This window comes from Passer domesticus, chromosome 4, assembly GCF_036417665.1.
Source record: "Passer domesticus isolate bPasDom1 chromosome 4, bPasDom1.hap1, whole genome shotgun sequence".
NCBI lineage: Eukaryota > Metazoa > Chordata > Aves > Passeriformes > Passeridae > Passer > Passer domesticus.
In genome coordinates, this window is record NC_087477.1 from 14,449,610 (window position 1) to 14,476,971 (window position 27,362).

At 47.9% G+C, this 27,362-nt stretch overlaps 1 protein-coding gene across 14 annotated transcripts in view; it reads left to right on the forward strand.

The window, feature by feature from the left end:
• RUFY3 (RUN and FYVE domain containing 3) overlaps window positions 1-27,362 on the forward strand; it is a 45,571-nt gene that overhangs the window by 12,814 nt on the left and 5,395 nt on the right. For 3 of the 14 annotated variants that reach the window (XR_010360547.1, XM_064416226.1, XM_064416230.1), the window contains exons 1-13: window positions 2,339-2,645; window positions 15,149-15,202; window positions 18,571-18,744; window positions 19,425-19,542; window positions 21,029-21,130; window positions 21,233-21,356; window positions 21,559-21,620; window positions 21,703-21,768; window positions 21,871-21,940; window positions 22,854-22,946; window positions 23,365-23,445; window positions 23,826-23,993; window positions 24,707-24,804. Coding sequence is in view for 13 of the 14 variants with exons in the window: in XM_064416226.1 (XP_064272296.1) it covers window positions 2,354-2,645; window positions 15,149-15,202; window positions 18,571-18,744; window positions 19,425-19,542; window positions 21,029-21,130; window positions 21,233-21,356; window positions 21,559-21,620; window positions 21,703-21,768; window positions 21,871-21,940; window positions 22,854-22,946; window positions 23,365-23,445; window positions 23,826-23,993; window positions 24,707-24,804 (1,502 nt within the window). In the remaining variant the exon portion in view is untranslated. Of the gene's footprint in view, window positions 1-1,090; window positions 1,209-2,096; window positions 2,183-2,338; window positions 2,646-7,491; window positions 8,292-15,148; window positions 15,203-18,570; window positions 18,745-19,424; window positions 19,543-21,028; window positions 21,131-21,232; window positions 21,357-21,558; window positions 21,621-21,702; window positions 21,769-21,870; window positions 21,941-22,853; window positions 22,947-23,364; window positions 23,446-23,825; window positions 23,994-24,706; window positions 24,805-25,142; window positions 27,212-27,362 lie in introns of those variants that run through there. The other 11 variants (XM_064416232.1, XM_064416231.1, XM_064416237.1 and 8 more) reach the window with 10 other exon arrangements.

Here is a 27,362-nt window from a genome sequence, read left to right on the forward strand (position 1 = left end):
CTCTGCTTGTGCTCTGAAACTGAAATGTGCTTTTGTGGGATTCCTGTGTAAATCTTAACACCCCAGGCCTGTTTCTGCCAGGAACACACTGTTCACTGCTGGCTGGAGAATATTTTGGTAATTTTCCAGGCTGCTTGTTGAAGGGAGAGGTAGAAACACAATAAGCTTAAGCTGGACAGATGGGAGCAGTCCTGTCTTGGGTGCACTGAACAGGTCTCCTTAGATCTGTGCTTACTCACCTGGCCTTACTATGAGCAACAGTGTTGGCTGCTCCTTCCCAGGGAGAAGGGACTCAGCTTTGCTGAGGAGGGAAGCAGAATTTCCTCACCTTTAACTCCCCACTGGGATCATGATTGGAGACTGCTGCTGCTGATGCTGAGCTATGCCCTGGAGGCTCTGCCAAAAGGTCAGCTTAGGTGCTTTTTCTGGGGAGGGATGGTATTGTGTAACAGGCGTCACACAAGGTGTGGAAAATAGCCAGCAGAGATGCTCCCTGATCTCATTACCACAGAACCTGCTTGTGCACGTTTCATGCTTGATGCAAAAATGAAGGGCTAACGGTTGTTCATGGGTCTGGCTTTGTGCTTCCATGGAAAGGTCTGAGAAAAATTCTGTGACTTCTGCCTGAGCAGTAAATAAGGGAAACAACAAATTGCTGTGCCATTACAGACAGGTTCCCCAGAAGCCCTGGGATTAGGCTGAAGGCCGGAGAGAAGGCTGCGTGTCAGCAGCCCAACCCTGCCTGCCAGCAGATGGCAGCTCCTGGGTTGATGAAGATTAACCAGGCTTTATGTCCACTTGATTAGTTCAGAGACTGGACAAAGCCATAAGCATAATTCCCATATGCTTTTACGTATGGCTGATCATGAGAATGGTGTGATGATTAATGCTGGGGGGGGAGGGGACGACCCTGTACAGTGTCTCTAGGAGATACTTAAAGTTTTGTGCTGAAGGGAAATTCCTGGTGCTGAACAGGTTTTGAAAATCCCTGAGAAAATGGACACATGAAATCAGGCAAGGACCACAGGTGATCAGGAGAGGAAGCAAAGAGTGGATCTAAGTCCTGGTTAATGCTTTTTCCCCTTTCCAGTACTGCTTCCGGAGAAGATGCTGACACTGCCAAGAAATGCTTCAGCCATGAGATGGTACTTGTCCTTGCCAGGGTCCTGCTTGGAGAGGACTGGCAGCCTCAGCAGCACCTAAAGCAGGTGGGACTCACCTCAGGTAACAGCTTTGTCTCATGTCTGACACCTTCAGAGCCTCACCTGCCCTGGGTCCTTTCCACTCACTTGCTTGGAGCACAGTAATGCAAAGGACAGTCAGTCCTGCCACACCTGCACATGAATGATTCATATTTAAACTGACACAGGCGAAGTGTAGAAAGCTTCAAGGTATGAGGTATTCTTTTGTTTTCCTGCACATGGAAGACATAATCCTTGGGAGGTGATGAGCATCCAGAGTAAGCCTGGCTGTCTTTGGAAGGTCGGGCAGAAAAGTACAGTGACAGAGAGGGGGATAATGCTTTCTGCATCACAACCTGAAATTTGTTTATACAGGGCAAAGAAAGTATATTGAATAACTCACATGGGAATATGTTTGCTGCTGCCTTAGATTTTGTCAAGGTTTTCCCAGCTGTGTGGGTTTTCCTAGCTGTGTTCCATAATATTCCATCACACACAGTCTGGGTATTGTTTTACTCTTTTTAGCACGTAGAAATTCAAACATTCAGCTGTGTGATTTGTGATGTGGATTAAAGCATCTGTTCAATTACTTGCAACATGTTGCATGAATTGGGGCAGGGCTGAAAACTTAGTCTCCATGAATCAGTAGCCTTTATGGCTTTGCTTTTGCAATTTTAATGTGAGATTTAAAAAGAAAGCAGCAACGTGTTTCAGCTTAACCCAAGTGCACAGAAGGCAGGGTGTTCTTTAAAAACTGGCAGATTTAGGTGCTTCCTGCCGGCTGACAGCACCACCGTCCACATTAATTGCCCTGTCTTCAGAAAGACTGTCCCAAGCGAAATTCGCAGTAGTACGCTGTATGTGGCAGTTTTAATATTAAAGAATATACTTGGACTTTGTCTCCTTTTGTCCCAGGATCTCAAAACACTGCTGTCCATGAGCTCTCACGCCGCGGAAAGCCAAGGGGCGGCAGGAGATGGTGCCTCGGCTTCGCTTCACGGGTAAGAGCCCCCGCACCATCACAGGGTGGCGGCAGTCGGGGCGGCCGTCACCTGCCGTGCTCTCCCGTGCCGGGGCCAGCCGCTCCCGGCGGTGCGGGGGGAGCCCCGGGGGCGGAGGCTGGGGCGGCCGCGGCGCTTCCCGGCCGGGGCGGGGCGGGGGCTGGGGCGGCGATGGCGGAGGCGGAGCGGGCAGCGCTGCCGCCGCCGGCGGCGGAAAGTTCCCGGGACGGGGCCGAAGCGGAGCTGTCCCCCGGCATGGAGCGGCGGCCCGAGCCCGAGGAGGCGGCGGCAGCGGCGGAGGAGGAGGAGGCGCGCCCTGCCTCGCCGCCGTTCTTCCTCCTCTACCCCGGCCATGGAGGCGGCGCCGCGGCCGCGCCGCCCGGGCTGTGGAGACCCCCGGCGCCCCGCGGCGGGGCCGCGCTGCCCGTGCTGGTGCTGAGCTACCCGGGGCCGGACGGAGCCCGTGAGTACCGCGGGCTGCTCCCGGGCCGGGAGCCTCCCTCGAGGCGGGGGGTGGGCGGCGGGCCGGGGGTCGCTGTGCGCCGCTCCCCTCCCGGAGCGCCCCTGCCCCGAGCGCTCCGTACGGGCGGCGTGCAGCTCCGGCAGCCCCCGGCGCGCCCGGGCTCGGGGCGGCCGCCCCAAAGCTGCCCCTGCCCCCCGGGGGAACGCCGCTGCTCCCGGCGGCGGGAAGGGCGGCGGGGCTCGGAAGGAGGCGGCTGGGGAGGTGGCATGTGAGCCGTGCTGGCCCCGCAGCAACACCAGCCCCACAGAGAGCCCTTTGAGGAGCATCGGTGCCGCCCTTGGAAATCCAACAGGCTGTCTTGAACACGCAGGGTGTAGTTTAGGGGCTGGGGAACACCCTTTCGGGTTTCCTCCTGGTGTTGGTGCGGAAGGTAAATCCATGGCGAGGGCACTGCGCGCTTGAGACCTGAAGAGGCTGAAGTACATCACTGTGTGGGGCGTGTGGGGTGGCAAATAGCGTTTTCCTTTTCAAGATTCTTTATGATGTTCTCGTGGTGTATTTGTGGAAGCTGGAGTACTCTGAAGTACTTGGGTGTGTTTTAAAATTAAATAGCAAGTAACGCATGGGTGCGTACAGAAGAGATCTTCTCTTTTCCATCCATCCTAAAAATAACCAGCAGTTTCATCCTCTGGGCTGCTGCCAGAGTGTGTGTGACTGAGCTTTTGGCCTTTGCTTTGTCACCTCCTGTCCCAGGTGAGCATTCACTCCCTCAGGAGCCGATTTGTTTGGAGCGGGTATCTGGTTTTTTTACTCCTTTGGAAGCTGATGTACTTGAAGGCATTACTCAGCAGAGCTAGAACCAGTGAGGTAAGAAGTCCATGTCTGTAATGCCAAGAGGAGGTGAAATGCCCTGACTTTGCTCTGAGCTCTGTGAAGGACTGTCTGTGGCTGCCAACTTATGTCCAAAGTCCCTCTATGTTAAATTGTTGTTTGGAGTGACAGGCCCCTTTCAAAACCTTCAGTTTTATTTGTAATTTTTCTCTAATCAGGAGTTCTTTACCCATAGTAAACCCTATGCTGGTATGCAAAGGTTTGAGCTACTTCTGATAGACAAGAAGACTTACAGAAAAATATTTCATCTTAGCTGTTCAAACTTAGTGACAAGCTCTTGTCCGGACATGGGGAAACTGAAGCATTGAGATGAGCAGATTTGTGCACAGGGACTTGGTGGAGAAGCTCAGTGGTTGAGCAATGCTTTATCCTGTGTCAGCCTTATTCTGCAGTGATTGTTCATGTAAGCTTTGTGAGAAACCTTTACAAGACGCATATAAAAGTTCCCTTGTTTTTGTAAGCCGTGGAGGTGGAGCTGCCTGTGCAGTGTTGAGTGTCACAGCTTGCTCAGGGGCTGACTGGTGCAGTGATGGCAGTGTCTGGAGGGAGCAGCAATCAGTATCTATTTGCATGGTGTCTTGGACTCTGTCTTCTGGGGCAAACTCTGTCAGTAAATCACTTTTCCCCAGCATCTCTTTTTTTCTTTTTTTTTTCTTTTTTTTTTCCAGTTCTCACATTTCTAAGAGCATTTTTCATTTGTTCCCACAAAGAAGCAGGAGCAGTTCTGCAAAGTCTTAGGTGTTACAGGGAGGCAGTGGCCACTATACCATAAAGTCAGTATTTCACAATATTTTGAAAATTTATTTCAAGTATTCTTTTCCTGTTACAACTCAATCCTTTAACTATTCTGTTGTATTGTCATCTGATTCCAAACATCAGGTGAAGGCTCCAGAGCTGCTTAGGGGAGGAGACTGCAAAAGCTCTTCATGGCAGCAGCACCTACTTACTTGTTACAGGTGGTTCCAGACAGAAGGAGCAAGATGATGTACTTAAACATGCTGACCTGCAGCAAAACCTTAGAACAGAATAACAGGAACTTGATTAGGAAGTCCTTAAGAAACCCTAAACCCAACCCCAGACCTATCCTTGTTCTCCCTGAAAGCCTACCCAATACCATGGTAGGTGAAGTAGACTTTTCCTTCCCTTTCCTTCAATTATGGGAGTTACTTTAATCCGTAAATAATATCTCTGTGTTTCATAGCAGGTAAAGAAAAATTTGTTTGTCATTCCTTCATTAAGAAATGGTTAATGATTTTTGGGTTGTTAAACCCTTTTTTGCCCATTCCTGTTTGGGCTTGTAGGGTTTGGAGTAGCTGGTATTTGAGGTAATGTGCATATCTGTCCTGGCAGAGGAGTCAGAAACAGACGATGCTGTGTTGCTAATTTTATCTTTTTAGATTACATTCCACGTCAGAGATGGCTTTGTCCTTTTTGCTTTGCAATCTCTACACAGCGAAGGGAAAAACTTTCTCCTCATGATGGAAGCACGGGTTGCTCACAGGCTCTGGAAATAAAAGTGCACCCAAAGATGCTCCCTGGAGTCCTGAGGGTGGCTTGGCAATTTGTTTGGGTTTCTTTGTGTGGATTATTCCAGTTCATTCAGCTTTGAAACTCCAAATACTTTGCAGTACAGCTGACCTCCCAAATACTGGTGGCTGACGGAGTGCTTGGTGTTCAGGTGGTTGGTCTTAAAATTCCAATGCAGTCAGTATGTGATTCTTTAATCTTAAAAACGTTTTGGCAGACCCCTGCTGTGTTTTGCAATCTAGCCAAAGCCTCTAAGGGCTTGTGCCAAAGTGTAGCTCACAGGAGGGTTTGTAGGACCAGCCAAGGCTGCCTGACTGGTTTGAGATGCAGAAAGTGGTTCATCCTGCACAGCCTCCTCTGCATTTATCCGTGATTTGTGTTTTCCTGTGTCCATGACCATCCTGGAACCCTGATGGAGCCTTATCAGGCACCCTTGAGTTGCCTGGTAGTTGTATGAAAGGTTTTATGGAAACATTATATTTGATACCTTTCTTTCTTCATGAGATGCTTTGTTGCTTTTAATCACTTTGGGGCACAGGATGGGTATAGGGGAAGGTTTGCCTTGTGGTTTTCAGGTGGTGATAAAAGATAACAAGTCATAAGTTAAACAGTTCCTGTTTGGGGTTTTTTTGGTTATCTTTTTTTTCATTTTTGGAAATAAGTCAAAGTTAAAGAACATTTTCCTAGTACTTTAAATATCTCTGTGGAGTACTTGCAGCAGGACCATTGCATAAAGGAGCCTGAAAATAGAACTCAGCTGGAAGGGAATTACTGGCTTCTGTTCTTTCTGCATGTTAAAAGCAAACCAATGGAAGTTGAATGGTTCCTGATTTTTTTAGCAGACCTTCCCTGTGATCCTGATATGTGGGGCACTTGCCTGTGCTGAGTTCAGCTGAAGACCCGTGTTGTGAAATGGGAGCTCAGGGTTACACCCAGTGCTGTTGATATCTCTGATTGCTTTGAAAACAAAGAAATTAAACTGTGTGTATGTGAGAGCTGTTGGATAATAGCTTCTGGTGCTTTGTTGATTCTAAAGGGTTTGTTTTGAGCGTGTGCCGTTTGTTTAGACCCTGTCCAAGGGTTAGCCAGGGCCAGCAGCTGTTCTCTAGCAGTTGGTACATAGCCACTGTCACTGCGTTTAGCATTTGGGGTGGTGTGATGTGGATGCTGCAGCTAGAGGCTGTGACTGCTGAAAGGGCGTATAAATACACGAGTTAAGATGCTGTCAGCACGTTTATGGACTCTTCCCTTGGGGAGAAGAAACAATAGTAATTCTTGTTTTCTGTGAAATAATTGCCCTTTGCATCTCTGTCAGAACTGGCTGCCTGGTGCTTGCTTGGGTTTGGCCTAATGGGGAAAGAGTTGCTGAGTCAAAATGTGCTGCACTAAGGCAGGAAGTTTTCACCAAAAGTAACTGCTTCCTCTTGCCAGTCAGAAATAGCAGCTCTTAATCCTCTTGCCCAGTTTTGAGGCTTGTACATGATGGTTTTTTTCTGAAAGCTGTCTGCATTGGCATGCTGAATTCTTTATCCAGCAGTCTGTTCTGGTGTTTCACATCCCCAAGAAACAGATGTACATCCCTCTGAGTATTTGTTAGGGGAACAAAAAGCAGGCAGTAATCAAGGTCCCATACATTGGGCACATGTTCTTACCAATATATTGCTCTGGTGACAGCCTTCTCCAAGGCTGACTGTCCATCCATTTCAGATGTATTGGAGGCACACAGGAATGAAGTTGGATAAGTTCATTTATTGGTGGCTGACAGCATTGTTGAAGTGTGTGGTGACACTATAGCGACCTTAGGAATGAGAAGCCTGTCTGGTGACTTGGGACTTCTTCCAGAGCCAGGACCCTGTGGGTTGGGGGCATAGGCAAGGTTCAGCCAGTCAGGAAGGTAATGCAGTGCTGTTATTATAAAATACTGTTATTATATTATTGTTGAGAACTTGAAAGCCCATTTCTCTTCCTGCTGAGAGACAATATTTCTTTGTCAGCATCACCTGAACAGCACAGTTTTCAGGGGGGATTTTTAAAGCATAAGATTGGGTCACAGTGTTTGTGGGATTCACCTTTATTGTCCTTCCATGTGCACATGCTCTGCTGGACAGCTTCATCCTCAGTCACTGGAGCGCTTAGAGCCAGATAATTTTTTCCTTCCTGTTACCCTGAGACAATAAATCCATCCTAACATTTTTTGTACATGGGAAATTCTAGCTCCAAGGTGCCCCCTGAGAAGATGGCACAGCAAATAAAACGCAAACTGCGCCTCGCACACCTCCCGTGAAAACAAAGGTGCCGATTGAATTCCTGTAGTGGCATGCAGGGATGCGAGCGGAATACAAATGTGCCTTTGTATTGCGGGGCCGATGGATGGGGGTGCGGCCGCGCTCCGCTCGCTCCCCAGCGGGCTGGCACAGCCCGGCGAGGAGCTGCTGTGCCGAGGAGCGCCTGACTGCCGGCCCCGCATCGGCAGCGTCTCGGCAGCATCCTGGGAATCGCAGGCGATCACATGAGCCTGGCTTTCCAGCTCCGTTCATTAGTCAGCCATTTTGGTCGCCACCCTGCTCCCTGCGCACAGCCAATCCCGGCGGCACTCGCTGCCCGGGCTGCGCCGGGAGAGGGGAGCCGCGCTCGGAGCTCGGCACACCGGGACACTGCCTCTGCGCTCGTCCTTTGTTTTTTTCTGGGGTCATCACCAGAGGAAGACACTATTTTTTGCTTCTGCTGCCTCTTTTATTATTTTTAAATATTTTTTTACTTGTTTTTCCCTGCTGCCTGTGGTGGAGAAGCCGGGTTTTCTGTGGATGCTGAGGATCAATAGCCTCTAGCATAGCTGGAGACGACGGCAGTCGGTGGCAAGGAGGGAGGCAGAGCTAAGCGGGAAGGAGCAGCGTTTTTACCTTGCTTGATCTATGAAAAGGCCAGAGCAGCCTCTGTGATCCTGAGCAATCTGTCCTTTAATCGCAAGGTATTTCTGATTTTCTTCTTCAGAAAGGTTTTGTTTTTAGTCCTTATTTTGCCCCCGTTGTTGTTGTACCAGCTGAGTCATCATGTCTGCTCTGACGCCTCAAAGCGACATGCCAACCCCCACCACAGACAAGATCACTCAGGCTGCCATGGAGACCATCTATCTTTGCAAATTCCGCGTGTCGATGGATGGAGAGTGGCTGTGCTTGCGCGAGCTGGATGACATCTCGCTGACACCCGACCCCGAGCCTACCCACGAAGGTACGGTCCGGCCGTGCCCCGGGAGCCCCGGGCCGGCTTTGTTCCGGCGCTGCCCCGCTTGGGAGGGGGCGTCTCCGGCACCACATGCTCGTGTCCTGCCTGCAGAGCCTGGACAGCCGTGGGCACTCCAGAAAGCCAAACTGCTGCTTCAGATTGCCCTCCGAATTTGTAACCCAGCCCTTTAAGGCAGATTGGTGATGAAGTCTCTTTTTAGCTGTATCAGGTTTGTGTATGTCAGGAAGGAAGAAAACTGTGATGTGTGCTCGGTGAGACCATTTAATCATGATTTTGCCCTTAAAGCACGGCTGGTAGCTCTGGTAGTGAGCAGCCAGCTGGTACCGGGGGAGCAGAGTGGCAGCCCCGCAGCGTGTGCCTGGTCCTGGGGAGTTTTTGGAAAGCCCCAGCGATTACGCAGCGATGCCCACTGTCAGGTGACGATGCCATCACAGTGCCCCAGCTCGCCTCTGATGAGCGTGCTGCTGTTTGTAATGGCTTGGAAGCCTGAAACGTGGGGATGTAGCACATTTTGCTTTCCCCTGGAAAAAGATTCTGGGTTGATAAATAGTTTAATAGCAGGATGAGGATTAAATGCTCTGAATACTAAAAGCATGAGAGGACATCTATGCAGTGCCCTGCCAATAAACAAGTGGGGAAGGAGAGGTGATGAGTTTCTGCAGGTGCCCAGGTTCTGAGCGTGCTTTTTGGATGCACCTTTTGGTTTTAGAGCAAGGAGGCCCCAGCTTCTTGTGCCTGACCCTTTTCCAGTAACTCCTGAAATGCCACTCCAGCAAGCAGTCTGGCTTGGCCCGTTTGATGCTGCCTGGTAAAGTCAGCAGTGTCTTATATTGTCTTGCTGAATGAGACAAGTGAAATTGTGGTGGGGATTTAAGCTTTAAAATAAATTTGCACGGGATAATTTAATTTCCATTTGACAGCTGCCTTCAGTGACAGTAGCCCTTGGGTTTGGATTTGGCTTGCCAAGTACTTAGTCACGCAGTGGGATACCAGACAGAGGTTTCAAAAGGAGAAATTTAGCATTCCCTCTGAAGCACATCCCAGGGGTTCAGGGAGGTGAGTACTGGGTGAACAGGAATTCCGTTGTCTTCCAATTCCCTTGTTCTTGTGTGTTACACTGAGACCTTCCTTGGTCTTGCTCCAGTGTTTTTCAAGGTGTAATTACAGTCACTCTTCGGTGAATACCAGAAGGGGGTTAGCGAACAGCATTTGCTCATTTCTTTACTGTATTATTTAATTCACATGTCAAAAATAAATGCAAAACAGCAGCACTGTAACAACCTTCCTGGTAAATTAAAGTTGCTGCTTGGTTGTTTGGGAAGTGTATTTGGATCCAAGCTGTATTTGGATCCAAGCTATATTTTGAACAGAGAAGGTCAGGAAGAGCACTGACAATAGGAAAGCTGACACAGCTGTATGCCAGTGTTGGGTCTGATGCTACTGCATCAGCACTGCTGCTGTGTCTGCAGGGTGTGCACAGGTCAGGGGCACAGGAATGTGGGCTCATGTCCCTGGGAGTGTCCCCCTAAAAAAAACCTGACGTACAAAGGTAGGCATTATGAAGAAGGAAAAAAAAAAAAGTTGGAGAATTCTTCCAAAGGCAGAACAAAGGAGGACAACTCTTTCCTTGGAAATCAAGACACGTAAAATGTGTGTTGCAGTAAGTACCGATTCCAACAGCTTGTTGGATTAAGATTTGCAGCCTTCCATTTGCTGTCCCTCAGCTCTTGCTGCTTCTGGAGAGTTTTGTCCCTGGCCTCTCTTCACCCTGTGATCTGCTGTGCCCCCAGCCCTTGAGCAGCCATCCTGCCTTCAGAGCCAGTCACAGCAGTTCCAGTCCTGCAGAGAGCTGGAGCTTGAGAGCAGCTAAGCAGACTTTTCAAATTAAAAGCAAGCAGCAGATACTGAGTTGTTTGCAACTGTGTATATTCCGTATAACTTGTAGCATGGCCACTCAATTTAACAATAAAAGCAATTAATGCGCTTTTTCAGTTGATTGAAGCAATTCTGTGTGCATATGAAAATAAGCAGTTCTGCTGCTTACTGTAAATCTGGTTGGATTAGAGAAAGAACTCATTTTTTTAAATAGGCTGTGATCTTAATAAGACTCTCAGAACCTTACTGTCCTCTGCAGGCCCCTTAAAATTAAATGTGGCATTGGTGGTTGTTAACTTTGTTTGCTTGCAGTGTGTGTGATAGTCTTGGAGGCAGCTTTGGGGATGGAGATAAAAAGCACCTGGATTGTGTTTGTTTTGAATGTTGAACAGAGTGTGTGTATGGATGGCATTGAACACTGGTCTCAGTTTTGGGGAGAAGTTACACAAAATGGCCTTTTTGGGCTGTTGTTACTGGATGTTGAATTTCTATCTTGAATGATCATGAGGAGCTTCACAATAGAGCTGTGGAAATCTTTGTCCTCATGGGATCACCTTGTAATAGCATCCAGGAGGAATATGTGTGCTAACTTGAGAGCACTTTGAGGAATTACAGTATTCCTCATCTTACTAATCCTCCTCTGTTTGCACTAAGAGGAGCAATGGGAACTAGCATTTATAACATGTGAAGATGAAATTCTCTTTTCTATAGGGCAGAAGCTAAGGTCAGATTTTTATTTCTTTTTGATCAGTAATTAAAACGTTTTCGTTTCTGACATGTGCTTGTGTAGAATGCCCTGACAAGGAGTTGTGGAGCACTTCAGATGCAGAAAGCAGATGTCCTTCTTAAAGCCTCCTGCCCATTAATCTGTTGCACTGATTATTGCATCATTAGTCAGATTTTACGGTTTTTCTCCATTTTCTATCCAAGTGTTTCTCCGTGCTTCTTTGCGTACCTCAGAATGGTTTAGGGAAGCAGCAAAACCCTACTGGTTATGCTTTTGTTTTGCAAACTGGCAACAGTTAACTTGGGTTTAGGGTTTCTCTGGTAGTATGGAATAGGAACAGAAAAGTCATGGGAGAGGTAGAATTTTTCAGTGCTATGGGTCTTTCCCATTACAAAGCAAATCTGAATTGTACTCAGAGTGGCAGGGACCTTTCATGTGTGGACAAAAACCTACATGACATGACTGTATTTGCAAAAAGCCTGTGGTGATAGAAACCCCTAAACAGATGAGAAGTTTGAAGGAGCTGGAGACCTGATTTAATAGAAGAAATGTGAAGTCAGTAAATGCAAGTTAAATGAATTACAGTGTGTTTGTGGTTATAAATCTTGGGAATAGCAGTTAGGTCATGTAATCCAGACTTCAATGCAGGAATTACTCTTAAGAGTTGTTTTCTTTGCTCTTTTAAGCTGTCTCAGTCTAAATGAAGTCAGAGCTGAGGAGCTTGTGGTAGGGTTAAATCCCTCAGAAGTGGAGAGTCACAAGTGCTGCAGAGAAACCACTTGGTAGTCAACTGAACTGGGAAGTGAAAGATGGGGACAAAAATCCAAGGTTTTGGGTTCTTATTTTCTTTCTGTAAACTGTCAAGGACTAAAATAGGATAAGAAATTTCCTGTAGCAGTTAGTCATGTGTTTCCCTCTGAAAACAGGCTGGTTGTGCAGAAACTTTCCATAGAGCTGCACACAGTTGCAGCATAGAGAAATTGGGTAATTATTTGATGGTAATGATGTGGGGATGGGAGTAAGACTTAAGATGGGATTAAACTGTGACTTCATGTGATGCCCATGGCTGTTTATTTGTCCCATAAGTGTAATAAAGAGTGGGCTGGGAGTTTCCAAATTGTCTGTGCTTCTTTATTTCTTTTTATTTCCTTCTGGTTTCTTGCAGATCTTTGACTGCTATCTTCTTCTGTATGCAAGGCTCTCTGTATATGTGTGTATTTAGAGATGGATTTTTTATGCAGGGAGTTTTAAAAGAAATGTTTTTTTGTCCTGAGTAGGTGGTTCCTGTCATTCCAGGCTGCAGATGCTGGAACCCTTTGCTGATCCCTTTTCTTTGTCAACAGTTAGTGATCCATCATGTTGGCAAACCTAACCTGAAACAATTAGTTATGTACCTCCCATAACATGAACAGCATCTACCTAATTTTCTTCCTTGGCCTCTTTAGTTGCTATTAAATGTATTCCTAAGGTAAGGATATCAGAATGCAATTGAAGTGTAGTAATGCTACCAGAGGTTCCCCTTTCATAATAAAGGAATATTTGTCCAAGACTTTCCCAGCAGCAGGGCTGACCTGGCAGCATCACTCAAGACTTTGTGTATCGAGCTCAGTTTTCATTTCCCAAAACTGATGCCTTGGGTTTTTTTTAGGTTATTTTACTGATAGCTCAGCTTCTCCTTATGAGTCTGTATAAAATTTCTGAATTTAAAAATAATTTTTGAAGTCCTGACCTATTTAAAAACTTGTGACCTTTTCTTCCTGATGGGACAAACTCTTCCCTGTGAGGGTGATGAGGCCCTGGCACAGAGAAGCTGTGGCTGCCCCATCCCAGGAAGTGTCCAAGGCCAGGGGGGCTTAGAGAAACCTGGAATAGGGGAAGATGTCCCTTTCCATGCAGGGGACAGAGGCAGGGGGTTGAATGGGATGAATTTCAAAGTCCCTTTCAACTGAAGGCAGTCTGTGATTCTGTGATTCTCTTTCATCTCTCTTTGGAGGAACTTGATTTCCAGATGCTGTGTGTGAGATGTTCATTGGTTCAGAAAGGCTTAGACTCCCAGCTCTATTTTAGCCTAATAACTTCAGCCTTTAATAACAAAGTAAATGTTGAGCAGCAGTGTGAAATAATTTTCATGGTGTTCCATTCTCCCAGGATTTGTTAGAAGCTTTCTTTGGCTTGGGAAAGTATCCCTACTCCTTCAGTGGGATGCTGCTGCTGTGTCAGCCAAGGGAGTGACTGCAAACCCCTCTGTTGTCCAAATAACAGATAGGATTTTCATGATTAATACATTAGGGACAAGTTCTCCACTCCCTTTCTGAAGAACTGGTTTAAGTGTTCATTCCAATGGGATATTCAGTTCCAAAATGCTAATCTTCCTGGGAATCTGATTGGAATGAGCTAGTCGTGTTATGGAGACGTAAAAGCCTTGGTCATCCTGTTTCCTAAACTTGGTACATTCCCAGTTAAATACTTCCCATCATAATCAGAAGTATTGAGTTTTTCACACCCCATAAGGACCATGGAAACTATAGAGTTTTAGGTCTTTGTAATTCTCCTGTGGGAAGATGTTTTCCCTCCCCCACTGTTGCTTGGTGGAATTTCCAGACAAGTGGGGAAATGTACAAGGTAAAAGGGGAAATGAACTCTATGCAAAGTGCAGCTGGAGGCATGGAGAATGAATGAAGACAGAAAAGAAACTACTGATGAAGTGTGTGCTTTTGCCTCTAAACCTATGCAAATGCCATAGTACCAGTAGAAATTCGTGCAGTTCCTGCTAGTGGGAAGATAGGATTATGGCTTGTAGGGATAGAAGAGAAGAAAGTATTTGTGACTCCTTTGGATTTTTCTCTGGGAGCTTTACGTGGGTTACTTGCTAAGGGTTAAAAATAAATGAGAAAGATGAAATGAAGCCTTTCAGTTGTCTCAGTGCCTGTTACCCAGGTACTGGTAAATCTGGTTTTGGTTGTATGTTTTACCCTGTTTATGCTTTGGGTTAAGAAAAACATCCAACCTCTCAATATTAGGTAAAGACCTTGCAGTGGTGGTGTGTGGCTTCCCTTACTGTGTGCAGGTAGGGATTCCGGGATGATCAACACCTGGATCTGAGTCCCGGGGTCCCGGGAGGTGTCAGGGCCAGCTGAGATTCGGTCTCCTGGCCCTTCACGTGGGGGAGAGGGTTTCCTCCGTGGGTGGTGCTTGTTGCCCGTGCAGTGTTGCTCAGGCCCGGGGGGTGTTGGGACAAGTCTCCCTGGCAGTGGCAGGTGAGGGGCCCGCCGGGCAGCACCCGGGCACTGCGGGGCTCAGCTCCGGGGCCACTGCAGCTCCCGGCTGTTGCTGCAGCTCCGGGGCAGGAGGCGGGCGGCGTGTGGGAGGGAGGAGGGCCCGGCAGCCTGTGGACTTTGCTCAGATCGCCGGCACAGTTGGCCGGGGAAGGAAGCCGGGGCCCTTGCCGTGCTCTGGACGTTCTGCCGATGGCGGGGTAGCGCTGGGAGCGCGGGTGCGTAAGTAGGGAGTGAGCAGTGCTCAGGGTCCCGGGCATTTGTCTGGCTCGGCTCGCTGGGTTTGGAACAGGGACCTAGTGGGTGTGCTGAAACCAGTTCTCCCTGCCCCGCCTGCTCCTCTCCCAGGATGCCTCCCTGGCCCCGCCAAGGAGAGAGGTGCTCCCCTGAGTCCTTAAGGGATCATCATCAGCCTGGGACCCGTGTAGGGCTCGGCTGGGTCACCTCTGTGGGATCTGTCATTCAGAATTTAACCTCTGCCGAACCTTTAAAATGCCCTCAGTGTGTGTTTTCCCTGAATGTGCCTGCTTCCCACGTGTGGCTGTGTCCCTGCCAGCAGCTCTTCTTGGGGCTGGATGGGAGGAAATTGAAGCGAAAGCTGACATTGCATAAATGTCACAAGTTTAGTGCTTTTATCTTATAATAAAGTAATGCTTTTGTTGCTTTTCATTTTAAGATGTGCTTCACAAAAATGTTGCTTGTGTTAATGCAGAAACAAAACTTCTGCAGCTTTTCTGAAGCCTGCTGGTCTGACTCTGGGAGAAAAATGCTTTGCTCGATTGCTTTGTGCAGACTAATGAACCTTTTTGACTTGCAGATCTCTTGCCACTATGAATTAAGTCTTGTATGATGCAAATCTCCCTTTCAGTTATGCTTTTCTTACACCTTGATTTTGAATCTTTCCTTTAGATCACGGCTTGCATGACGTTTTTCTTTCTTTTCCTTTCCTTTTGCTGTTTGCAAAGACTCTTGGGAGGATTTGACAGATGTGGTGGAGCAATTGCGCGATGATTCCGAAGGTGCGTTCCACACCCACATCTCACAGCTCTTGTTTGTGCTAATCGTTGGCTTCTGCACTATTATTTTGAGCCTGAGTGCAAAATGCAATTGGTTTCCCTTTCCAGTGCCAGTAGCTGTGGCTTTCCTGCATTTTCTTGGTGTTGCTTAAATAAATGTTTGCGGGTTTTTTTACTGTTTTGACTTGAAGTGGAAGTAGAAGTAGATCAACAAGGGCTGTTTGCCTTCTCCTAAATGCTTTCAGAGGCAGTAGTTTCCTGAGCCTGGCAGAAGCACAGCCTAAAAGGTTGCAGCAACATATGGAAGCTGAATTTGAAAAATTATTTCAGAAATCACTCTGAAGCTTTAGATTTTCTGCAGTATTTCTGTCTAGATTCTTCAGATTTTCTGGCAGTATTTGCCAAGGCTTGGCAAAAATTATTCTAAAACTTGCATTGCAAATTTTTTTAAAACTTGTGAAGTACTAAAAGACAAACTTATTTATAGCACTTCTTCCTTGGTTTTTAAGAAACTGTGCAAATGTGAAATAGTTGAATCCCCAGTGTAGCAAGTGGTTAATCAGTTTGGTACATTGATGATTAAATACAGTTGCTCCTGCACAGGATTCAGGTGTTTGCAGCACAAAAGGCTGATATGTTGTCATGCACTGAGCACACTGGTCCTTGCTGCTCATCTTCCACCCTGGTGCCTTTAACTGCTGTGCTGGTCCTGGGCCCGGGTGCTGCCCGCAGCCTCCTCAGCCACAGGCTGGCACAACAGCCCGTGCTGCTTCCCAGAGAAGGGCATTTTCCAAGGCAGGCTTTAAGGGAAAAAAGAGGGGCTTGAGACTTCTTTTTTTCATAAAATATTGTCCAAGTTGTTTGGCATTTATTTTGTCAGGTGAGAGGTATTTCTCTGTCACACAGAAGCAGCCGTGTTAAATTTCAGCTTACTTTAAGTTGTTGTTCTTGGTGTAAGATGGAGAACCATGATGAAATGCTAATGAATTGGCATTGCTTGCAGTGGGTTTGTTCACTTCTCCAGTGTCTCATCATTCCCTGCCTTTGATCCAAGTTTTAGCTTCATTTTAGTTGCTTCCTTCTTTTAGAGTAAAAATGAGGAGTGATAAAATTTATTGTCACCAAATGAGAAGTACTAAGACCAGTCAGAGCTTAACCCTTTGAGATCCTGTATGGCATTGACTCTTTCTTGACTTTCAGGTTCCTGGGTGCAGATTGTACCATTTAAACAAATTACAGGATTCTTGAATACTTTTGGAAACATCTTTGTGGAAGCAGCTGGTTAGGAAAGATGTCTGTTCTGTAGAAGCTGCAATATTTAAATAACAAAATGTCCTAAGAGGACATTGCTTTATTTAACACCCAAATCCTGTGAAAAGGCCAAGTTCAAGGGCTGGGGATTTACTTTGTAAGGTTTATGACGTGGGCTGTGTAGGAAAGCCCAGGCAGAGGTTTTGCAGTTAAAGGCAGAAGGAAGTTGGAGAAGGTACTAGCTGAGATGGAGCACACCAGGATCACACTTGTCCCAGCTTAAAGCCAGCCTGACAGCTTTACTGTGTACAAGTCAGCCTTGCCTGCCTACCCTGCCTTCTTTAAAGGTGTGCGTGGTGCAGTACATAGGGCAAGAGTATCAATTACTTAGCATTTAACATTTGGAATAAATCTTAGGGATTTTATCCAGTTCACACTATATAAGCTATCTGGTTTGCAAGTTGAGAGTCTTGGATAAACTGCACATGCAGAGCACAATTGCTCAGAGCATACTAAGGAAGCAGAAAACTTGGATTAGTGTGATACGGTGAAAATATTTTTCTATTTAAATTAGCCAATAACTACGGCCAAAGGAGCATTTTCTTTGTTGCTCTCTTGTACAGTTCCTTTAATTCTGCCTTAGGGATGGGTTTGCCCCCAAGCAGAATCACTGTGGATGCCTTGCATCAGAGCAGCAGCCTTGGCCAGTGAGGAAATATGATGAGGGAGGATGAGGAGGAGGTCTCTGTGTTGGCAGTCCTGTGCCTGACTCATTCCTGAGTCTCCACTCCCAGTGATTGTGACTGTTAGCTACACTGCAGGTCAGGAAATGGATTGGAAATCCAGAGCAGCTCACGGGCTCAGGGTACCTCCAGAGCAGCCAGACCCATCACCTTCAGGCAGCAGTAGTCCTGAAAGGCAGGAAAAACACCTCACAGAGTTGAGTCTTTCTTCAGCCCAGTGCTGCTCTGAGCATTGCACTCCTAAATGAGTCCTTGGAAGGTCTCTAAACTATGGAGATAAATTTAGAGAAGGAGACTTCTGGTGCTACTTCACTCTGAAGAAGGGGAATGAGAGAAGCTGTCCTGAGCTGCTTTTGGAGGGACTGAACAAATGAGCTGTGCTATCAGGTTTGGATGCTGGTGCTGCCCCAGTTCTTCCTCTCCCTCTGCTGGATTTTCCCAGCCCACAGTGACGTGCACTTGCATGTGGGTGTCTTAGCTGGGCTCTTGGCTCCCTTTCTGGCTGGTGGGTGCTGACAGGGTGCCTCTTGCTTAGATCTGTAGTCTGAGGTGTCCTCAGCTCAGGTCTCTGCTGCCAGGAGTAGTGGCAGCTTGGTTCAAGGGTCTCTGGCTGTTGGCAGCAGCCCTGGATAAGTGGGGGATTTACAGGGATGAAACTGCCTGCACCTGACACCTGGAGCTCAAAACTTGGGTGTGAGTAGCAGCCTAAAGGTCTGGATGTTTATAATGTGCAAGAGGAAGAATATAATCCTGGGACATCTGTGAGTTTTGGGGTTTAGTATGACCTGTCAGGAGCCATGAAGATCAGCTCCTCACTGGTGAAAACCAGTGGCAGTGTTAAAACCAAGAGAGGGGGAGTGGGAGTTGGCTCCATATTACATCTAAGTTTAAAAAGTAGTCTTGAGGAAGAGGGATGCAAGTTGGGATAGAGATACATGTTGCTGGATTAAGTGTGAGGGGGTCCAAGGTGATCTTTAGATGGAAGAACAAACCAGAATAAAGCCCAGATGGAGGATTCTTACCAGTTTGTAGCTGGGGATGCGAGTTGGAACAAGTGATGGTCAGAGACACGTTGTCAAGGTGCAAAGCACAGGATGAGCACCAGGCTCCAAGTGTGTCTTTTGAAAATAGGGAGCTCCTGTAGTTATTTGAAGTATTAAAGCACCCTCAGTATGATACGTTGTCTATTCCCTTGCCATTGTGGCTTTGGCCCTAAACTGCTAGTTGATGTTGATTTTTCTCCACAAAAGGCCTCCTGGGAAACTCGCTGCCCCAAAAATGCCTTCAGAGCTGAGGAGAAACAAGAGCAAGGTGGGGTGTTTACTGTAACAAAACCTGCTGTTGTTGCTCAGCAGCAGTTTCCTTGCTTTGTTGCAGACCCGAATTACCTCATGGCTAACGAGCGCATGAACCTGATGAACATGGCCAAGCTGAGCATCAAGGGGCTGATCGAGTCCGCGCTGAACCTGGGCCGCACGCTGGACTCGGACTACGCCCCCCTGCAGCAGTTCTTCGTGGTGATGGAGCACTGCCTCAAGCACGGCCTCAAAGGTAACCGGGCTGGGCAGCAGCAGAGCTCTGCAGCCTGCAGGGGGCACAGGGGAGGCTGCCACGGGCACTGCTGTCGCCGCAGGGCACTGGGCAGGCCAACCAAGGCACAGAACCTGCTGCAGGGGGAGGCTGAGCTGTGGCAGGTGCTTGCCCTGTTGAAAACAGCAGTTCAGTTGTCTTGGATATAACTCAGTGCTCAGGGACTCAGTTGGCTTTTGGCAGGCTTGTGACTCCCTTTTCTGCACCTCCTCGTGCTTTAGCAATGCATCCCCTTGCTGGAAGAGGAAGTGCAACCCTAGAGCTCCTTTCTCAACAGCTCTGTCTAAACGGAGGGTTGGGCTGTGTGCAGCTCACGGCTGGAAGCTGCTTTAAAGGAGAGCATGTGCCTGACTGTGAAATCCTGACTCACAGCTCAAATGGCCAAGTACAGACTGGCCTTCAGGTGCTCTCATTGGTGGTAGTAGCTGGAGATTGGAAGCAGAAGGGTGTGGAAATGGGTGGTCTTTAGGGCCCTTCCCACCCAAACCATCCTGAGATTCCAGGATACCAAGTGCCTGCCCAGCAGCAGCCCCAGATTTGGCTAATTTGGCAGGATTTAGCTAATTTGTTCTCTGGTTTGAGAATGTGTTATATCAGCACAGGTCTAACAGGCTCATTTTTTATTTCTTTTTGTTTTTTAGCCAAAAAGACTTTTCTTGGGCAAAATAAGTCATTTTGGGGACCTCTAGAATTAGTAGAAAAACTTGTTCCTGAGGCTGCAGAGATTACAGCAAGTGTTAAGGATCTCCCAGGGCTGAAGTAAGTACACTCCTTTATTGCACGAGTGCATAATACGGGTTTATTGTGAGAGGGATTCTGAAGAAGAGACTGAAGGGTGAACAGAACCTTCAAAAATACATCTGTCACCTTCTGCAGGTAAAAATGGATCATTGCCCTCTTAATTTTCATCAAGGATCTGCAGCAGGAGAGCACAGGATACGTTCTTGCTCTGTTAAGAGCGTGGCAACTTATGGGCAGCAGTGCATTTACTGCTTGTGCCTCAGGCATGGGAACTTTATTGCTTTATTGAGCATTTATGAAGTCAGACTCAAGAGGAAGGGAATTAACAGGAAGGTTATAACAGTTTAAATAGTTTTGAGGCTGATGTAGGTAATTCTTCTTGTAAATAAATTCAGGTGAAGTGTTTGTGAGAGGAAAGCTTAGGCACCAAGGTGGAGAAGATAAGTAGTTTGTGTTCAAGAGGGGACGCAAAAAGCCACAGCAAGCATATGTTACTTGTAAAAGTTTTGTAGGAATTTCAGACATCACATTCAGGCTTGCCTGTTTCATGGTAAGAGAAACTAAGAAGCTTTTAGCTTGGAATAGAAAAAATGGGTAAGGAAGCTTTTGTATGAGGATCAGGAGTAAGGATGGATTCATCTTTGCTGAAAGAATAGGTGGATAAATTCAATAAATTGCTTTCAGGGTAGCATTTAGTCATGTTCATACAGACAAGTGCTTTTCCTGGAGGTGTGTGCAGGACTCCTGCAGCAGCTGACAGGAGCAGTGCTGTGCCAGAGCTGCTGGTACCTCTTCCTGTTGTAGAGCCTTGGAATAGGAAATGAATGGAAGCCAAGAACAGTTTTAGGGGGCATTTCTAAACCTTGTACTCACAGTGACCCTTGGCAAGTGGCAGGCCCTGTTAGTGAGTCAGGGTGGGCAGTACTGGCCATGGCTTCCTTGGGCTGCTGATGCTGGTGCCTGGTGAGGTCAGACATCCAGGTCAGCGTGTTGGAGCCATGTGCTCCCCGTGGCTGGGAGAAAAGAGGGGAAGGGCTGGCACTCGAGCCCCTGGCGGCCTGTGAGGGTGTTCAGGGGCAAAGCACCTGAGGAGAACAGAACTGAGTTGGTTTTTCTGAGCTGTCTGCCCACATTCCCATCCAGCCTGACCCACCCAAGGAGTGGTGTTGGCAGCTGTGCTGGTTTGTGCATGTTCCTGTGACTTAGGCAGAACTGGTTGTGACTCAGAAGGTGATGAGCTGAAACAGCTGATCTGTCTGGCAGCATCCAGCAGGGATAAAGCCGGGGAAATCTTTTTAGTATGGCAACAAAAACATCCTGAGTTAAGAGACAGTGACAGCCTAATTGGTCTGCACCTATTTGTGCTTACATACCTAGTATTTCTCTGCACCAGTGCCAGCTCTGTCTTGGAAGTGCAGAAACTTGAGGTAGGGTGGGGTTATGAGAGCTGTTGGTGACTGTGCCTTGCAGGGTGTCTGGAAATGTTTGTTCCTGGCCTTTGCAGGACACCTGTGGGCAGAGGAAGAGCTTGGCTTCGCCTGGCTCTGATGCAGAAGAAACTTTCAGAGTACATGAAAGCCTTGATTAACAGAAAGGATCTTCTCAGGTGAGTGCTGGACCTCATTGTCAGTTCACTTCTGCTCTCCTGTAAGACCCTGATCACCTTTCCCAGCTCACTCCTCTGTATCTCTTGCCTTGCATCTCACAGTGAATTTTATGAGCCCAATGCACTGATGATGGAGGAGGAAGGTGCCATCATTGCTGGCCTCCTCGTAGGTCTGAATGTCATCGATGCCAACTTCTGCATGAAAGGAGAGGACCTGGACTCCCAGGTACTGCCTGTTCATGTAATGGGCTTGTTCTGCTCCTTTAAGCTGGAAAATTCATTAATATTGCATTGCTTACTGATGTAATGAACCCTTGCTGAAGTGCAGCAGGTGCTGATGTTCTAACTCTGAACTTCCACACCTGGCAACAGTGGGTTGGTCTTAGAAACCAAGTGTTTAATGCAAAATGCAAATTTTCCTTCTCCAGGTCGGGGTTATCGATTTCTCCATGTATTTGAAAGATGGGAATAGCACAAAAGGCAGTGAAGGGTAGGTACACACACAGTTGTCTTGCTGCTCCTCTCTTGGGAATGTGTGTTCAGGTGTTCCAGGCCTTGTTTCTTTTCTACAGAGATGGTCAGATAACTGCTATTTTGGACCAGAAGAACTATGTAGAAGAGCTCAACAGACATCTAAGGTAACACATGTTCTCTTGGCTCTTTATTATCTTGTAGAACAAAAGACAAAACAGGATTTTAAAAAGTGAATGAATTAATGTAGGGTTTTTTCTCTTCAACAGTGCTACAGTAAACAACCTACAGGCCAAGGTGGATGCCTTGGAGAAATCCAACACAAAGCTGACCGAGGAGGTAAGTGTCATGGAAAACCACTGGATGCTTTGGCCTTTGGGAGTTAGGGATTAACCAGGGAGGAGGGGTTCCTTTCAGATGTCTGGTGTACAGAATGAGGGGTCTTAAATGATGGGACTGGAGTAGCTGATGTGCCAAGGAATTTCACTGGCTGTCACTACTGAGCACAAGCTAGAAAATCAACTGTATGTTTATGAAATTTGCAATAAGTAAAGGGAAAAAAGTCATTGTGAGGTGTCCAGCGGGTACATGAGGCATAGGTGCAGTCTGTGTTTTAACATGGGTCTGCAGCTCATTGCTGATGGCATAAGTGTCATTAAATGTTTTGGGGTCAGTTCCCTGGCAAGTGGGTGGCAGGAGGTCTTACCTGGTGCAATGAGTGCCTTTGTGTGTGCTACCTGCACAGTGGCGTGGTACCAGGGGTGAGTTGCAGTGGTGCCTGCAGTGTTTTTGGGGTTTGGCAGTGAAGTTGCAGCGTGGGCAGAGCGGGGCTGCGGTGACAGCACACGTGCTGTGCCAGGCAGGGGGCAGGTGATGAGCTGTGTCACACACACAGCCCTGTGACGGGCCTGAGCCCTGCCGAGGACTCGCACTCACACCCGGGAGTTGTCTCTGGGTTTGCCACAGGAGAGCATGGCTGATCCCTTGCAATGTCTCTGAGCTGCTCCCATGCGTGAGCCACAAAGCCAGGAGTTTCTCAAGTTCCTTTTGCCTTTGACCATATACTTACATTAATCTGTTGGTCTGCAGTGCTGTCATCCCTGGGAATTCCTCTGGGCCAGATGTCCCATCCTTAAGGGTGCTGTGTGCTTTTCGTCCTCTGTTTCCAGCCAGATCTTCATCTGCTGGGGTCAAGAGTAAAAAACCAGTGAAGTATGTTTTTGGTGCATTAACTGTTGTGTTCTGTTCCCAGCTTGCAGTTGCCAACAACAGAATCATCACACTGCAGGAGGAGATGGAGCGGGTTAAGGAAGAAAGCTCCTACATCCTGGAGTCCAGCCGTAAGGTTGGTGTGTTTGTGTGAGGATGGTTGCTGAGCCCTGGGGCCAGCCCAGCCTGAATGCCTTGTTTGGAGCAGAGTTCATTTCCTTGCCTGTCTCACACAAACCCCACAGGGGATTAGAGGAATGGCACATGGGTCCTGTGCAGAGGGAACTGATGGGCCCTGGCCACAGGGAGTCCTGCCTGGCCATAGGGATGGAGCAGGGAGCTCCCACAGCTTACAGCTCACTGGGCAAGGTGTCAGGGGACAGGAGGGAGGGGGACTTAGTGTCGGGGGTGGGGACAGGCAAATCAGGAAATAGGAGTTGTGCTGGTTTGTCCTGAATTGTTGCAGAATTCCAAGTGTTGGGGAAAAGCCAGTCATAAGGTCAAGCGAGGGCTGGCAGTACACAATACCAAGTGAGCTGTGTCTGTTCCCTCAGGCCACCAAGGACAGAAGTGCTGACGGGCAGGCACTGACTGAGGCACGGAAGCAGCTGAAGGAGGAGACTCAGCTGCGCCTGGTGAGGAGCGGTGGGCTCGGGGCTGTGGGGGGTCACGGCCCTGCTGAGCTCTTGTTTGACACATGCGTGGGGAGAAAAATGCCTCACCTGACAGTATCAAGGAAATAACATCTGCTTCAGGAAAGAAAATCTTTCCTTAGACCCCTCCATCCTAAAGACTGCTCCATGCAGAATTCCCTGACTCTCTGCTGGCTGTGCTGCACACCTGGCTGTGATACTGGGCTGAAAGCTGGGGAGTTACTCCCCTTAAGGCATGTGTCTAATGTGGAGTTGTGACAGCAGCACACTCATGTAGGGACTGCGTGGGCAGAAGGGAAGGGTGGATACCCCTGCGTCATGAGGGCAGCTCCTGGAAATGCCGAGGGCTCCTTGTGTTCCAGGATGTGGAGAAGGAGCTGGAGGCGCAGATCGGGATGCGGCAGGAGATGGAGCTGGCCATGAAGATGCTGGAGAAGGATGTCTGTGAAAAGCAGGATGCACTGGTGGCACTCAGACAGCAGCTGGATGATCTCAGGGCTCTAAAGCATGAACTGTCTTTCAAGCTGCAGGTAGGGAGCTAAGGAAATGCAGGAAATTCCAGATGAAAGTGAGAGCTGCTGTGCATTTATTCCTCCTGCCTGTTGGAAAGGTGCTGGGTGTGGAAGGATCACAGGCTATGCACTCCTGTCCTGCTGTGAGAACACGGGAACCTGGTGGAGGGTAAAGGCGAACGCAGTTTCTTCTGAAGAAAAATCCATCGTGGTCCAGAAGTTTGTGTGTGACAGGGGAAAGCATCTTGGGTGGTTTTGTGGTGGGAAAAGCGCTGTGGGATCTTGTGTTCCAGAACTGTCTGGTGTGCCCCTGGTGTAACTGCTGTGTGGTGACACAAGCAGACTCCAAACAGCAACACAACGTTCAGAATAGATCCCAAAATCAATTTGACAACAGGAGAGAGTTGCTTTTGCTGTCCTTGAGCCAAAGTCTTTGTTCAAAGCAGCTGAATTATATTAAGACACTGAGTATTAGCAGGCACTGCATCATGCCTTTTCCATATGCAGGAAGCTTCATGGATGCTGGCATTGCCCTGTTGTGGGGTCCAGATGGAGCTTGCACCTCTACAGCGAGATGTTTGTCCTTGCAGTACTGACCTGGCGTTTGCTTTTCCAGCACTTTTTACTGCCTCTTTGCCTTCTGCCCTGTTGTTTTGTGTGCCAAATGATTTATGGGGCTTTATCTGGGATTTACTACTCCTTACACCAACCCCCACTGCTCCTTTTCCCAGAGTTCAGACATGGGAGTGAAACAGAAGAGTGAATTAAACAGCCGCTTGGAAGAAAAAACAAATCAGATGGCTGCCACCATCAAACAGCTGGAACAAAGGTAAGACAGGAAACTTGAGCCATGATCCACTGGTATGTCCTGTAGTGTAGTGTCCCATGGATCCAGAATGGGCCAGGGGAGAGTCCCAGTGATCTGCTAGACAGAGCTGCCTGAGGGGAGCAGTGGGAGCAGCACCTCTGGGACTTGGTTAATGAGCAGTGCACTACACTCCACTGGGTGCTCTCATTTTAGGGTTTCTGTAGACAGAGTGGCTTTCTTTAGAAGTTTGTGTTTGAAAATGTTTCATGATACCTACTCAGCTAATTCATGTGTTTTTTCTCTTGCTGTTCTTATTTTTTCTGTTTTCTCATCATCCTCATTCTGACTTACTTATACAGTGAAAAGGATTTGGTGAAACAGGCAAAAACCTTAAATAGTGCAGCAAACAAACTGATCCAGAAGCATCATTAGACGTTTTTATGTCTGGCCACCTCACAGCTCTGACATCAGAACTCATTTATGAGGGGAGAACTTGAGAATTGCTAAAAGCAACTGTTAAAATGTTAATTGTCACCTAATTGATTTGGAATTTGCCGAGTTTTTAAAATCAGTGAGTTTTTCTGCCGAGATTTAGTCGGGTGTACCAGTCCCCAGCCCTGCCATTTGAACCGTGTTCCAGTACCAAGGAGCTGGCCACCGCGCGCCCCGGGAGCGGCAGGGGTGGCCGAGGTGGCTGTGCCCAGCCCTGCCGTCACCGCCTGCGGCAGCGCACACGCGCCGGGGCCGCTCAGCTCCTTCTCTGTGTTGCCCTTTTGTGAAGTAGATGAGAAATGCATCCCTGGAAGTTGTTGACAGTAGTTGTGTGCGTGCCCCAAGCCGTTCCCTGTTCTCTTCTGTTCCATGGGCCCAGCCCCGAGTCCGAGCCGAGCGGGCGCGCTGCTGGCCCGGCACCGGGAACACCGGCCCTCCCGTAACCAGCCTGCCTGGATTCTGCCTTAGGGACCTGGGGGGAGGGAGGGTGGGGACTTATCCTTATTCCTTTAAACTTCATGTGTCCAGAATTAGTAGCTATAGATGTCTTAGAGTAACACGATAGAGTGGTAAGTTCAGTGGAAACCTCCTTCTCTTTGCATTGCTTCTACCTCTGCCAGGAATCCCTCCAGACATACCCTGTGGTCCTTCCTGACCCAAGGAAATGGAGGAGAGGTGTTTTGGGAGGTCTCTCCCCTTCCCAGAAAGGGAAGTTACCAGTTTTATAAAAAGTAATCTGATCTTTGTTTAAAGGAAGCAAAAACACATTGAAAAAAGAAGGAACCCAGTGTGCAGCAGTGGGGAGTGGAGATGGAAATTTGGTCCTTGCTGTTTACTTGTCCAAGTAGTTGGTGGCTGAAAAGAGTTGCCTTTTACACTTCTTGCATTTTCTTGTGAGTTTGCCTTGCTCAAAACAAACAGAACTGCTAATGGAACAAGAGCTGAAGCTTGGAAATGCCTCTTAATAGGAAAATAATTGCCAGTTTAAAACCCTGATGCAAAATCTGAAATAAGTGTAGCTTGAACTATTATAAACTGACATTCTGTGGTCACTGAAGTCCCTGTGCTGGCCTCTCACAGGCTTTAGGTTTGGAAGTGCTCCTCAAGGTATTTTTTTCTTTTGGAAGGTTGGATTTGGGGAGTTTCTGTGTCGAATGAGGGGTTTTTTGCTCTGGTGAGATGCCTGTAGTAATTCTTTGGTGCCAGTCCTTCCTTTGACCTATGGGAGGGTGCTCCTTGGGGCAGTGGGTGGCAAATGTGATGAGCCCAGGAGGGAGCACCTCGGAGTGTTTAAAAACCCACGGGGCTCAGCCTGGTCCCCGTGGATGTGAGCGTGGGCCACTGTGGGGTTTCTTCCCCGGGCTCCCAGCACAGCCCTGCTGGGACCCTCCCTGCCATGCCCGAGCTGCATGCTTGAACCTATAAACTCACCCCTCAGTAACCTGCTACTAGAAACTCATCCTAACTCCCTGGAGAAAAAGTAATCCCAAGGGAAAGGAGAAAGCTTTGATCAAGGTGTGAGAACAGCTGGTTAGGGCGGGCAGCCCCTGCCCCTTGGCACAGTTCTGCTGTGGGAACAGCGGGTTGGGTGGTGAGGTGTGTGCTGAAATCAGACAAGATTTAAGCATCTGGCTGCTTCTGATGTCAGGCCCCAAGTGGAATGTGGCAGTGTACTGATGCCTGGGCCTTGAGCCAAAGTGTCCATCCATGGGAGAGACCAGGAACATGCACTAATTCTCAATAGAGTAGCTACAACCTATGTTGCAAGTTCCAATTACCTGTGCAAAGCTGAAATGTAACGTACATTAAACTCCAATTGGACTTAAAATTCTGTGTACTTGAGGTTTGCTTCGAATCTGGATAACAGTGATGTTTTCTGTTTCTCATCTAATGGCTGTAAACTGTAGTGATAGAATAAAAACTATTGAAAACAAGAGCTTCTGCCTGGTTCACCTACATTTTGCTTTGCTTTGAACTTTTTTCCTCCTTTCCATTGTTTTTACCATTCTCTTTTTTTGGCTTTACCTTTTCACTGGGTTTTTTATTTGTTGGTTAAACTCAGTCTTCCTCCCCACCATGGCTTTTGT